This window comes from Siniperca chuatsi, linkage group LG12, assembly GCF_020085105.1.
Source record: "Siniperca chuatsi isolate FFG_IHB_CAS linkage group LG12, ASM2008510v1, whole genome shotgun sequence".
NCBI classification, from domain to species: Eukaryota; Metazoa; Chordata; class Actinopteri; order Centrarchiformes; family Sinipercidae; genus Siniperca; species Siniperca chuatsi.
The window spans coordinates 12,147,625-12,159,729 of NC_058053.1; the positions used below are offsets into that span (position 1 = coordinate 12,147,625).

Here is a 12,105-nt window from a genome sequence, read left to right on the forward strand (position 1 = left end):
AAAGTGAGGAAAATGTATGGCAGTATGACGTCATTTCTATTGTTTTGGGGCGGCTGTCACCCCTGGGCGCAGATCCCGGAGGGAAGAGTCCCCTCCCTAATTTCTGAAAAACATGAGTTGTCCCTCCAATACATGATTTCTAAATAAATTAAATATATAATATACATTGCAAATATATATTTAGAAGCCGACTCCACCTTTGAAATAATTCAAACACAAAAACACTTTTTGAAGGTTTTGTTTATGTCCCCCCCAGGTATTCTGCTCAGTGGTCTGAACCGTTGCATAAACCTGGGAATTTGGGGAATGAATTTACCGGTTTACTTCATCCTGATACCTTTGCTTGCTATTGGACTATGTTCCCCAGATTTCATCATCAAATCAGTTGTATTGAATGAACACAAAATTAAAACAAAACAGAATTACGTTTTTTTCGTTTTTAATTACAAATGACTTACGGATTATCCGATGATACACGGTGCGAACTATCACATTTCCAGTGATTACAAACAATTTTGCTATCTTGAGTGTGAGTAGGATTGTTTTATGATCAGTAACTCACATCACGCTAGATTTGAATTGAACAGGCACATTTGCAGTAACCTTCTTTGACTGACTGGACCACGTTTACGCATGTGCAGAACAGATCGGGCAGCCGGTACCGAGGATGTATGATACGGATCGGGCATTGAGAAGTCTAGTGGCTCGTGACGACTGCTAGGACCATATATCAGTCCTGTGACAGATGCCTTGTAAGTAATTTTGTTAAAAACGTAACCAGACTGTGTTTACCGCCTCGAGTGAATTAACTTATCCCCAGCCAGATCCATATTTAAAAGTAGTTAGTTAGTTTAGTTAGCTTGCTAGTTAATGTTACATTGATCATACCCATAAAACTTCTTGAGAAAATTCCATGTTTGTGGTCTCCCCATATAAGTACAGAGTACTAAACCAACAAATGTACAGTGCAAACAGGCATTTTATTATATATTTATTTCACCCTCTCCTAGCGGTGGAGACGTTATCAACTCACTGAAAGGAATATTGGATTCATACTCTTAATACAGTGGAGCCTTTTGGCCTAAATGAAGACCTGAATTTGTCATATTTCCTATAATTCGTTACACTTGATGGATGCAGTCCTTGTACTTATTGTACTATATCTTTCTAACTTTAAAATATATCTGTGTTCTTTTGTTTCTGATGTGATTATAGTGCATGGGGTGTGGCACATGGACACTGACTATGGCAACTCTCACCTTTGGCTTCATTATGCAATAGATTTGAAATCGTGTTTAATGAATTATCCAGTGCGAATTGTACACCTCTTCTAGCTTGACTATATATGTGTTTGCTTTATGTCCATTTAGACTCTGATGACGACACAGTAGTGTTGAAGCGTTCGTCTTTTTGCACGGTTAAAGGCTGCAGGTCAGTCAATGTGTTCCAGTCCCTTTCTTTCCCTTGGCTTGGAAATTTGCTGTCCTCGAGCTGAAAAGCACCTGATTCAGCTTCTTACTGCTGGACGATGCACAGACAACCCTGTTTCAGCTGGGCACTAGACTTTTTATGTTTAAGGGGGTGCTCGGCCTGGTCAGAAAAATGGCCGTTTTTTTAAGGCTATAGTTATAGTATTTTATTTTTTTATTAATTCTTAATTTCCAGACACACTGTTCTGCTGAGAAAGCCAATCACAACTGATCAAACACCAAAATCAAATTTCTATTAATTTTGCTCTTGACGTCTTATTTATTCTAACATTGCCTCACAGATTGTTTGTATGCAGCAGTATGACTCAGTTTCCTTACATGATGATGGTCTAAATGCTCTTAAAAGTCTTCTCCACATTGTCAATAATACAATTTGTATAGGGAAACATTGAGATTTTTTTTTCTCACATTAATCATTCATGTATTTTACTTGCCAATACATCACTTTATGATATTTTTATTGCCTTGCTGAAATTTCAAAACCCCATCACGTTTGTTGCCCAGGAAATCCTATCCTGCCCATTCCATCAATTCAAACAGCCTCTCTTGCCAACTGATAACATTTGGTTTACAATTTGAATGACCCCTTTGCAAGAGCTATGTATGTATGTATATGAAAGGGTCACGCCTGCAGTCAGTTATCTTGTGGGTGGGACAGACAGCCTGCAAACCAATCCATAACACCAACCCTCCTCCAACGGCCATTTTACTGGTTATGCTGTCATTGTAACCATTTGAAAGCTAGAGGTCGTAGTTGCCTCATCTTGAGTCACTGAATGAGTAAAACAGACAGTGACATGTGACAGACAGTCCATGTGTCATCTTGGAGTACAAGTCCTTTTTTTCACCACCACACTACAGTGGGTCCTGCAAAGTGTTTTTGTATTTATGTCACCCATCCATCTACCCTGCTTTCTGTGTAAATTGGGATTGTAAGCTTCTAATATGTTATGTTATGTTGTGTTATATAACATATGTGGCTTGCTCAATAAAATTGCAAATATATTTTTGTTTTTTCAACATATTTATCTCTCACAACCTCAAAATTTTGAAAATAATCTCTTCATCTAATTTTTTGTTCTGCTCTGGGTCTCTTTCTTTCTTTCTTGCCAACACTAGCATTATTATGACCTATTAGTGAAAAGACTTAATTGTGGGACGTTGGGGAACTAACAATGGAAGTGGGACATAGCTTTATGACTCAGGCAACACCTTTAAGGGAAAAACACATGACCGAAGACAACAGCAAGGTGTGTGCTTTCCCAGTGATACTCAACAATACTTCAGCTTACTGAACATGAACCAGGCCTAAAGATTTGGTAGAAAAGTGTTCGCATTTGCTGTATTTTGTGTTGTACAGTGTTAAAAAGTAATGCTTGATTGCTTAAATTATCACCCCTGTCTTCTCTAGTAGGGAATAAAACACACTGCAGGTGCATGTGTTAAGCACCAAATGTGAAACCAAAATATTTTAATTTGATGTAACTTTGCATAACATTTACACTATAGTGCTATACAAGCTTTGGGTTAAAAGAATGTGATACCGACATCAATTGCCTCATTTGTTACCAATGAGGCTCACAGCCTTAGGAGAGAAAGTGACCTTAAAATAAACGCAGTGCAGTTGACGCTGTGGTATCGCCCTTAGCCTCCTGACTGCCACGGATATGTTCATTACAAACAGGTTTAAAGTCAGTGAGAGACAGTTTATCTTGAGTTAGTCTAATTTTCACAAAGGGCTTTCTGGGCTTAGAAATCTGAATAGAATAACAGGGACAATCAAGGTGTACTTAAATAATTGATTCTGTGCCTGATATTTATGCACTGTTTCTGTGGTTGACTTTTATGTAGAATATTGTGAAACTGCTCTGACAGGCAGTTGCTGTTTACTCCATTTAGTCAGCTGACGCCTTATGAGGCGATTCACATGTATTCAGTTTCTCTACTCTCCCAAGGGGTTGAAGAACCAACAGGGAAGGAGGAGCAGGTCTCATATATATTGTATTGCTTGATAAAGACAGTTCAACTTAGGAAAAGAGTGTGGGAAAGTGGTATGCTTGACAAACAATGTATTTTGTTTGATCAAACCTGTACATTTTTGTTTGTTAAAGGTGCCATTGGGATTCAGAACATACGTAACGTGTTTGGAGATTTTGTCCTTAAAAATAAAAATACATTTCAACAAAAATGTAAAGTCTCATCATATATTTTTAGCATGCATTTTGTGCGAGTATCCGCACAAATCTTATTTTTCAGAAGAACAATGAATTGAAGATCACAAGATCACAGTCAAATTTTTACTCAGATGCTTCCTTATTATGAAATCAAGATGGAAGCAAGAAGTTGATGTATTCAGCAAATGTGTTCAAATTCAAACATTTAACCATGAAATTCTCAAAAGTCACATGATGTCAATATTACAAAATGACAACATGAAAAAGTCATTAATAGTGAATAACTGTATTGTTTCCACCGTACCTCAATTCCAAATTTTCCAAAGGAATATAGGGCACATAGTTATTTGACAGTGACACACTTAAGCAATTTGATTCTTTCTCAGACTCTGTTGCTGATCGTAAATGTTCCTACTAATAAACAACCTCAAAGCTAAAGTTGTTTTATCCTGTCATAAGCTACATCATAAAATCATACATTAGAAGCTGCCAAGTGAAACTACATTAGGTTACCTTCCCCTCATCTGGGGTTCTGCTTCTGCTTTCTGAAATATGAGGTGCACATACACACCATTGCAAAACACTCACAGACACAATGAACAGGGTGGTGACCTCCTTTTGCATTGTGTGTATGTCTGTCAAGCGGATGATCTTATCCTGGCCTCATCAGTAGGTTCTCTGATTACAGCTCAGATCAAATCACTGTTCACCTTAAGCTGCAGGTATAAAAAAGCAGAGTAGCACAGCTGTCTCCAGCACTACATCTTCTTACCGATACCTGTACACTGGAGACGAAACATAAACTATGGTAAGATATGGCTTGCTAGTGTAAAACTTACTGTAAGTGCATGCTACTGTATTTATGAACAATTGTAAGATGTACTGTATTAAAAATAAGTTGATTTTTTAAAGTGTGAGATATTGTACAAAATTAATCTTTTTTTATCTGCATCAGTCCATGACAGACAGAGTAGAGTAGAATATGATAACCGGATTTAAGTAGTTGTATTGTGCATAGCAGAAATGTGTAAAGTAAATTGAACAGTGTTGCTCACTCTGCAGCGTGAATGTATCTCCATTCATGTGGGCCAAGCTGGGGCTCAGATTGGCAATGCATGTTGGGAGCTGTACTGTCTGGAACATGGGATCCAGCCAGACGGACAGAAGCCCACTGGGAAGACTACTGGAGGAGGAGATGACTCCTTCAACACCTTCTTTAGCGAAACAGGGGCAGGAAAGCATGTTCCCAGGGCAATCTTTCTCGACCTGGAACCCACTGTCATCGGTCAGTGCCTGTTATATAGCTGATGATAAATGATATAGATTGGATGTTTTAATGTATTAATGTGGTTTTATTATTAACAAAGCTATATGTACAGTAGAGTATGAACATTGGGGTTGGGGGTTGTTGCATTTTTCATGGAAAAAAGTAAAACACAAGGATGACTACTACAACATGACATTCCACTCTTTTCCGTGCATACATATTAAAATTTTGACAGAAAATAAAACACAAGGATAGCAAAGTTTTCTTGTGCCATTGTAGAAACATTTTAATATCATTGTTCTGTTCTCCAGATGAGGTGCGTACAGGAACCTACCGGCAGCTGTTCCACCCTGAGCAGCTGATTACAGGAAAGGAGGATGCTGCCAACAACTACGCCCGTGGACACTACACTATCGGCAAGGAGATCATTGATCTGGTTCTGGACAGGACTCGTAAACTGGTGAGACAATCTAAGATTGCTGAGGGTGTATGTTTCTAGTATATTAAACTTATTAAATGATTTGTGAATTTATTTTTACATTCTTACTATTATAGGCTGATCAGTGCACTGGCCTGCAGGGATTTCTAATTTTCCACTCCTTCGGTGGAGGAACTGGCTCTGGTTTCACTTCCCTGCTGATGGAGAGACTCTCTGTTGATTACGGAAAGAAATCAAAACTTGAATTTGCTGTCTACCCAGCCCCCCAGGTCTCCACAGCAGTGGTGGAGCCTTACAACTCCATCCTGACCACCCACACCACCCTGGAGCACTCCGACTGTGCCTTCATGGTGGACAATGAGGCCATCTACGACATCTGCCGCAGGAACCTCGATATTGAGAGGCCGACATACACCAACCTGAACAGGCTCATTGGCCAGATTGTGTCTTCAATCACAGCCTCGCTTCGCTTTGATGGAGCCCTGAATGTTGACCTGACAGAGTTCCAGACCAACTTGGTGCCCTACCCTCGTATCCACTTCCCTCTGGCCACTTATGCTCCAGTCATCTCTGCTGAGAAAGCCTATCATGAGCAGCTGTCTGTTGCTGACATTACCAATGCCTGCTTTGAGCCAGCCAATCAGATGGTGAAGTGCGATCCTCGTCATGGTAAATACATGGCCTGCTGTCTGCTGTATCGTGGTGATGTGGTGCCGAAAGATGTCAACTCTGCCATCGCTGCCATCAAAACCAAACGCACCATTCAGTTTGTGGACTGGTGCCCCACAGGCTTCAAGGTGGGCATCAACTACCAGCCTCCAACGGTGGTTCCTGGTGGGGATCTGGCCAAGGTGCAGAGGGCCGTGTGCATGCTGAGCAACACCACAGCAATCGCTGAGGCCTGGGCCCGTCTCGACCACAAGTTTGACCTCATGTACGCCAAGAGAGCATTTGTCCACTGGTATGTTGGAGAGGGAATGGAGGAGGGAGAGTTCTCAGAGGCCAGAGAAGATATGGCTGCCCTGGAGAAGGATTACGAAGAGGTGGGCACTGACAGCATGGGAGAGGAGGATGAAGGAGAAGAATACTGACTTTCCTAAAACCTGCATTTAAGCCACAGTAAATAATTATTTCTGGTTTTAAAATGAGACATTTGGTATTTTGTAGTGAAGAAAAATGTAAGTCAAATGTATGTATAAATAAACATTTGGTTAAGAAAATAACACATTTTAAGAATCCCTGTTATTATTATCATGAAAACAGAGCAATATGTTGAAATAAACAACTCTTAAAACATCTTAAGCATCTCAGACGTTCTACTCATAGGTAAACTGAAAGTATATTCTGCATACTGTGACACACAGTCACAAAACAAACCTAATCCACAATCTTAGCTGAGCATCTTAAAGCTTGAAAACACGAAGATTACATTTTACAGAATCATTAGTCATGGTACCATGTAAATGCATTTTTATTTGCATTCAATTAAAAAAATTGTGGTCAAACATATCTTGTTTTGGGCCTTTAAAGATATTTTCTTTCTACAGTGTCACACTGAGAAACTTAGGCCAAACCCTCTCTTTGTGCACCTCCCCCACTGTCCTCTCCCATGTGGAATGTAAGCTATGAAAGGGCTCCTATGTCAGTTCCTATATACCATTCAGCTGTGACTCTGTGAGAGCGAGAGAGAGAAAATAACTGACTAACTCACTGACTAGTGTTGTTTGTGTAGCTCATACTCAGACAGTGGCCTGCAGCAACAATAGGATCCCAGTTATGTATGAATCATAGCTCTGTGATTCTAAGAGGGCTGTTGAAAAGTTGTACCAAGGATAAGCAGAAAACTGGCCTCGACATTTCAGCGGTGTGTTAATTTCCAACGTGATGTTTCTCTGTGTAGTCTGAATTTGCTGATTAACTTGAAACACACGCATATTGCCATGACATTTGTGACATCTTGGCACATTACTTACTGCTTATCATTTTGTGTGTGTGTGACTGTAACCATTTTCAGCGAGGGACTATTCAGGGGTAGCTTAATAACATACAAGGCTTATATGAGTTGTTATGTTGGGGAATTTACCAGTATCATGCATGAAGACTTCTCAACATACAATATATGTGCATATATATGTGCATTTAACAAGGGCTGTGGGCTAGGAGAATGATTATGCTTATTTTATGGATGCATCTGCACCCACACACTCATCAACACACATACATAATCCACCCTGTCTTTAAATATCAAATCATTAAATAAATAATCACACAATATAGATATAAAGACGTGCTTTAATGGTAGGAAAAGTAAATGAGAAAATAGGAGAAAAGTGATTATAGAGCAAAGGAAAGAGAGTTATGTTTGCATACATAAGCACCTAATCTCAAACTGAAAGACAAAGCCGGTAAGGGCGGTATTAGGGACTTCCCTCTTTTTTTTAAAAAAAACTGCTATTTCCTCCCGCCAATGAGCTATTGCAGCTGCTTGCTGCCATTTCCTGCCTGCCCCCTCCACATCCTTGCCTATATAAACCGTGACTCTCCCTCTCCTCCGCATTTCTGCCTTGTGTCTGAATCCTCAACGTCAGTCGAAGGACAAGCAAACAAAATGGTGAGTAACTGCTGGGCTGATGACGTAGCCTTGAAATTTCCACTCTCTTTTTCCTTCTGCCTCCCTTTGTCTCCATTTTCTTAGCATTAGATGGACTGAACAGCCGAGCCTCTTTAATGCTCATAAGGCTTTTGCTGTGGAGTTGAAGGTTACTGATACAAAAACAGCTTTATTCTATTAGGGGACAGTAGTTTTGAAATTAATTTATGTAATGAAACTTTTTAGGGCATGTGTGTTGAGAATTCAGGGAGAGGAATGCACTGGGATAGTTACATATGACTACAAGACTCCATAAGTCATTTCTGTACTCTTGGACAATCTAGGTCAGATGACAGAGACTTTATGAGTTAGACTGCTTTGTCATTTTCATACCTGTTTGATGCACTACAGCTATCATAAAGCAGGAAACATATGTAACTAAAGGAAAAAAAAATAACTGGAGTCGTAATCGTGTTTGTTTAAATTACAGTAATCTTGACAAAGAAGGAGTGATCGAGGTAATCGTGGCAGTGGGGGGATGGAGAGAAAGAACAGAGAAAAGAAAAGAGGAGTGGTCTGGACCAGGCAGTATGAGTTAGCTGGCAGCCATTTTGCAGCTGTTAGGAGTTTTTGGTTTGAGAGAGAGAAAGGGGGAGGGAGACATCCCTGACTGTTACACAGCACTATGCAGCTGGACAGGATGGGGGAGGAGAGAGACACAAAAAGGGAGGGGATGAGGAAAGGGAGGGGATACAGAATGGAAAAGTGGGGGAAGGTTTTTCCCATTTTCTTGAGGCATGGCCTTCCCATCTGCCACATAGTGCCTTAGTTTGTATGTTCCACTGTTTTTTGGGAACTTAAAACTGTCTTTTAGGCAAAAGGGGGGCTTTCAAAACTGCATTTCATCTGTAGCTACATTCCCTGCCCACATTTTTTCTGGATTCTATTGTTACAACCCATAGTGCAGACTCTGGACAATCTAATAGCTGCTTTCTTTTATATGTGGGCTTGCTTGTATGCACTTTCAGCAGCTGAAGGCTTCAGCATTCTGCTCTGGCACACAGTATTCAGCAGCCAACGTTTCTTTGCCAACTAAGCTGTTTCCTCTCCGAACTGAGTGCTGACATCAGACCAAAGTTTGTCATTAGACATGAAGTTCAAAGAAAGAACATGGGCGCCATAGAGCAATAATGAAATACAACAGATGTCTTTGCCTTTTTTTTATAACAAATAACATGAAACCACTCAACTGACCATACTGGTGAGCTGACATACAATGACACACGCTGATAAAGTCCCTAATTGTGGATGTACTATTCAATGCTGATGGGAGTTATTTGCAAGCAGTTGCAAAGTGTTGGGTCAGGCAATACATTTGGATAGTAAATTTATGTCTGATTACATATTAATTGGCAGCCTCCTTTAATCAACCTCTCTCCCCTCTTTCTATTCAGCGTGAGTGTATTTCTATGCATGTCGGCCAAGCCGGAGCCCAGATGGGCAATGCTTGCTGGGAGCTGTACTGCCTGGAACATGGGATCCAGCCAGACGGACAGATGCCCAGTGACAAGACTATTGGAGGGGGAGACGACTCTTTCAACACCTTCTTCAGTGAGACGGGGGCAGGAAAGCATGTTCCCAGAGCCATCTTTGTTGACCTGGAGCCCACTGTCATCGGTCAGTAATGTGTAAATAGTGTGTAAATAAACATAAACTTATATATATATATATCTTTCATAGAGCTAATGAATAAGCCACGTTTCGACCATTTTCCCCTCCTTGCACATTACTTTCCTTCATTTCCATATCATTTGTTTGATTTTAACTTGTAAAAAAAACCCACTCAAACTTCAAACCCATGAACCAAGCTAACTTCACAACTCCTAAGTTGTAAAAGATAAGGCGTACTGTGTGTACATCGATGATAATCTATACTTCAACTTGGAGCAAAGTATTTTAGCTTAAATGTTCGTCACGATGTTGAAAACATTCATTCCTTAATGGACAATAGCTCTTACTCTTGTTTTCAACAATTCCTTTCATAGATGAGGTGCGTACAGGAACCTACCGGCAGCTGTTCCACCCTGAGCAGCTGATTACAGGAAAGGAGGATGCTGCCAATAACTACGCCCGTGGACACTACACTATCGGCAAGGAGATCATTGATCTGGTTCTGGACAGGACTCGTAAACTGGTGAGAGTTTAGTTTGCTGGACAGCATTTTTTTTTAGCATTTTGGTCGGCTTATCTTTTGACTAAACAAGATTTGGTGCTCCAAAAAGCTTATTTGCCTTAGCTGTTTTCAAGATGAAAAACAAAAACTGAAGAAAAGGGAATCAAGTTTTATAAGAAATGACCAAAATGGTGACTTTTCATGTGATTTCATACCTTTTTGAGATTGTGCAGCTGGAGTGGGATTTTAAATAATCAAGGCAAATTTTCCTTTCAGGCTGACCAGTGCACTGGCCTGCAAGGATTCCTCATCTTCCACTCCTTCGGTGGAGGAACTGGCTCTGGTTTCACTTCCCTGCTGATGGAGAGACTCTCTGTTGATTACGGAAAGAAATCAAAACTTGAATTTGCTGTCTACCCAGCCCCCCAGGTCTCCACAGCAGTGGTGGAGCCTTACAACTCCATCCTGACCACCCACACCACCCTGGAGCACTCCGACTGTGCCTTCATGGTGGACAATGAGGCCATCTACGACATCTGCCGCAGGAACCTCGATATTGAGAGGCCGACATACACCAACCTGAACAGGCTCATTGGCCAGATTGTGTCTTCAATCACAGCCTCGCCGCTTTGATGGAGCCCTGAATGTTGACCTGACAGAGTTCCAGACCAACTTGGTGCCCTACCCTCGTATCCACTTCCCTCTGGCCACTTATGCTCCAGTCATCTCTGCTGAGAAAGCCTATCATGAGCAGCTGTCTGTTGCTGACATTACCAATGCCTGCTTTGAGCCAGCCAATCAGATGGTGAAGTGCGATCCTCGTCATGGTAAATACATGGCCTGCTGTCTGCTGTATCGTGGTGATGTGGTGCCGAAAGATGTCAACTCTGCCATCGCTGCCATCAAAACCAAACGCACCATTCAGTTTGTGGACTGGTGCCCCACAGGCTTCAAGGTGGGCATCAACTACCAGCCTCCAACGGTGGTTCCTGGTGGGGATCTGGCCAAGGTGCAGAGGGCCGTGTGCATGCTGAGCAACACCACAGCAATCGCTGAGGCCTGGGCCCGTCTCGACCACAAGTTTGACCTCATGTACGCCAAGAGAGCATTTGTCCACTGGTATGTTGGAGAGGGAATGGAGGAGGGAGAGTTCTCAGAGGCCAGAGAAGATATGGCTGCCCTGGAGAAGGATTACGAAGAGGTGGGCACTGACAGCATGGGAGAGGAGGATGAAGAGGGAGAGGAGTACTGAAGGGCCAAACATCATCCGGGCTTTACCATCACACATTCCAGAAGTTATCATGAACGTAAAACATTAACCACGATAACCTGTGGTGGTGATATGTCAGTGTTATCAATAAAAAGTTCTGATGAACCTCTTTAAATGAACTTGTGATTATTCTTGAATTCTTCCAGCAACTTGGCAGGCCATTAAGCAAGTATTTTATTGTAAAGTAAATTACTACAACAACAATAGTCAAACACCTTGCTAGCCTAAAAGACTAATAAGCCTTTTATATTGAGTCATCTCAAGTGATCTCAGACTATTGAACTTTGCATTTAACTTTTACAACTGTGGCGATAATATAGTGATAATACCTGGCTTTCAGAGAGGAAACTTATAACATATCATTAGCACTGGTGAGAATTACAAGGATTATTGTCTACATAAGGTATGTAGACAAAATACTTGGGGAAAAATAAAATCATTAGTAGTGCCCCCAAAAATATTTTAATCAAAGTAAACATAGATAATAAATTCTACACTACACATTTAGTTATATTTGGGATTTTTTTCCAGCAGTGTTTGCTGGATTTCAGATTATGTTAACATGCAGCTCCCATTCATTTACAAAGGAAATTCCAGTTTCCCTGCCTTTTTGTGTCATGTTGATGATTAGCCACAAAGTATACAATGGGCTGGGCTGGCCTTGAACCTGCAGTTACTTCCCTCAGCCACCAGATGACAGCA

The 12,105-nt window shown here is 41.0% G+C and overlaps 2 protein-coding genes and 2 long non-coding RNA genes across 4 annotated transcripts; 3 read left to right on the forward strand and 1 right to left on the reverse strand.

The window, feature by feature from the left end:
• The first annotated feature begins 297 nt into the window (after window positions 1–297).
• LOC122886130 lies at window positions 298–3,678 on the forward strand. Its single transcript, XR_006380262.1, has 3 exons — window positions 298–529; window positions 642–752; window positions 1,371–3,678. It is a non-coding gene; the product is annotated as an uncharacterized LOC122886130 (long non-coding RNA).
• Window positions 3,679–4,454: 776 nt separating this feature from the next.
• LOC122886128 (tubulin alpha chain-like) lies at window positions 4,455–6,461 on the forward strand. Its single transcript, XM_044218092.1, has 4 exons — window positions 4,455–4,472; window positions 4,727–4,949; window positions 5,243–5,391; window positions 5,487–6,461. The coding sequence occupies exons 1-4, from the start codon at window positions 4,470–4,472 to the stop codon at window positions 6,459–6,461; spliced, it is 1,350 nt and encodes a 449-aa protein (XP_044074027.1). The 5' UTR covers window positions 4,455–4,469.
• On the reverse strand, window positions 6,298–10,478 carry LOC122886131. The gene is made up of 2 exons (XR_006380263.1): window positions 10,349–10,478; window positions 6,298–6,473 (listed from the first exon to the last, which is right to left on the reverse strand). It is a non-coding gene; the product is annotated as an uncharacterized LOC122886131 (long non-coding RNA).
• LOC122886126 (tubulin alpha chain-like) lies at window positions 7,823–11,522 on the forward strand. Its single transcript, XM_044218089.1, is given in 5 exon segments — window positions 7,823–7,981; window positions 9,415–9,637; window positions 10,006–10,154; window positions 10,410–10,756; window positions 10,758–11,522. Coding segments are annotated over 5 exon segments (1,491 nt in total). The 5' UTR covers window positions 7,823–7,837; the 3' UTR covers window positions 11,386–11,522.
• The last annotated feature ends 583 nt before the right edge of the window (window positions 11,523–12,105 follow it).

What these genes read in the sequence shown, in the direction of transcription:
- LOC122886128 (XM_044218092.1), top strand. An exon ending in CCTGGAACCCACTGTCATCG is followed by an intron (nt 4,950 to 5,242) that starts GTCAGTGCCTGT and finishes TCTGTTCTCCAG; the next exon opens with ATGAGGTGCGTACAGGAACC. An exon ending in TGGACAGGACTCGTAAACTG is followed by an intron (nt 5,392 to 5,486) that starts GTGAGACAATCT and finishes TTACTATTATAG; the next exon opens with GCTGATCAGTGCACTGGCCT.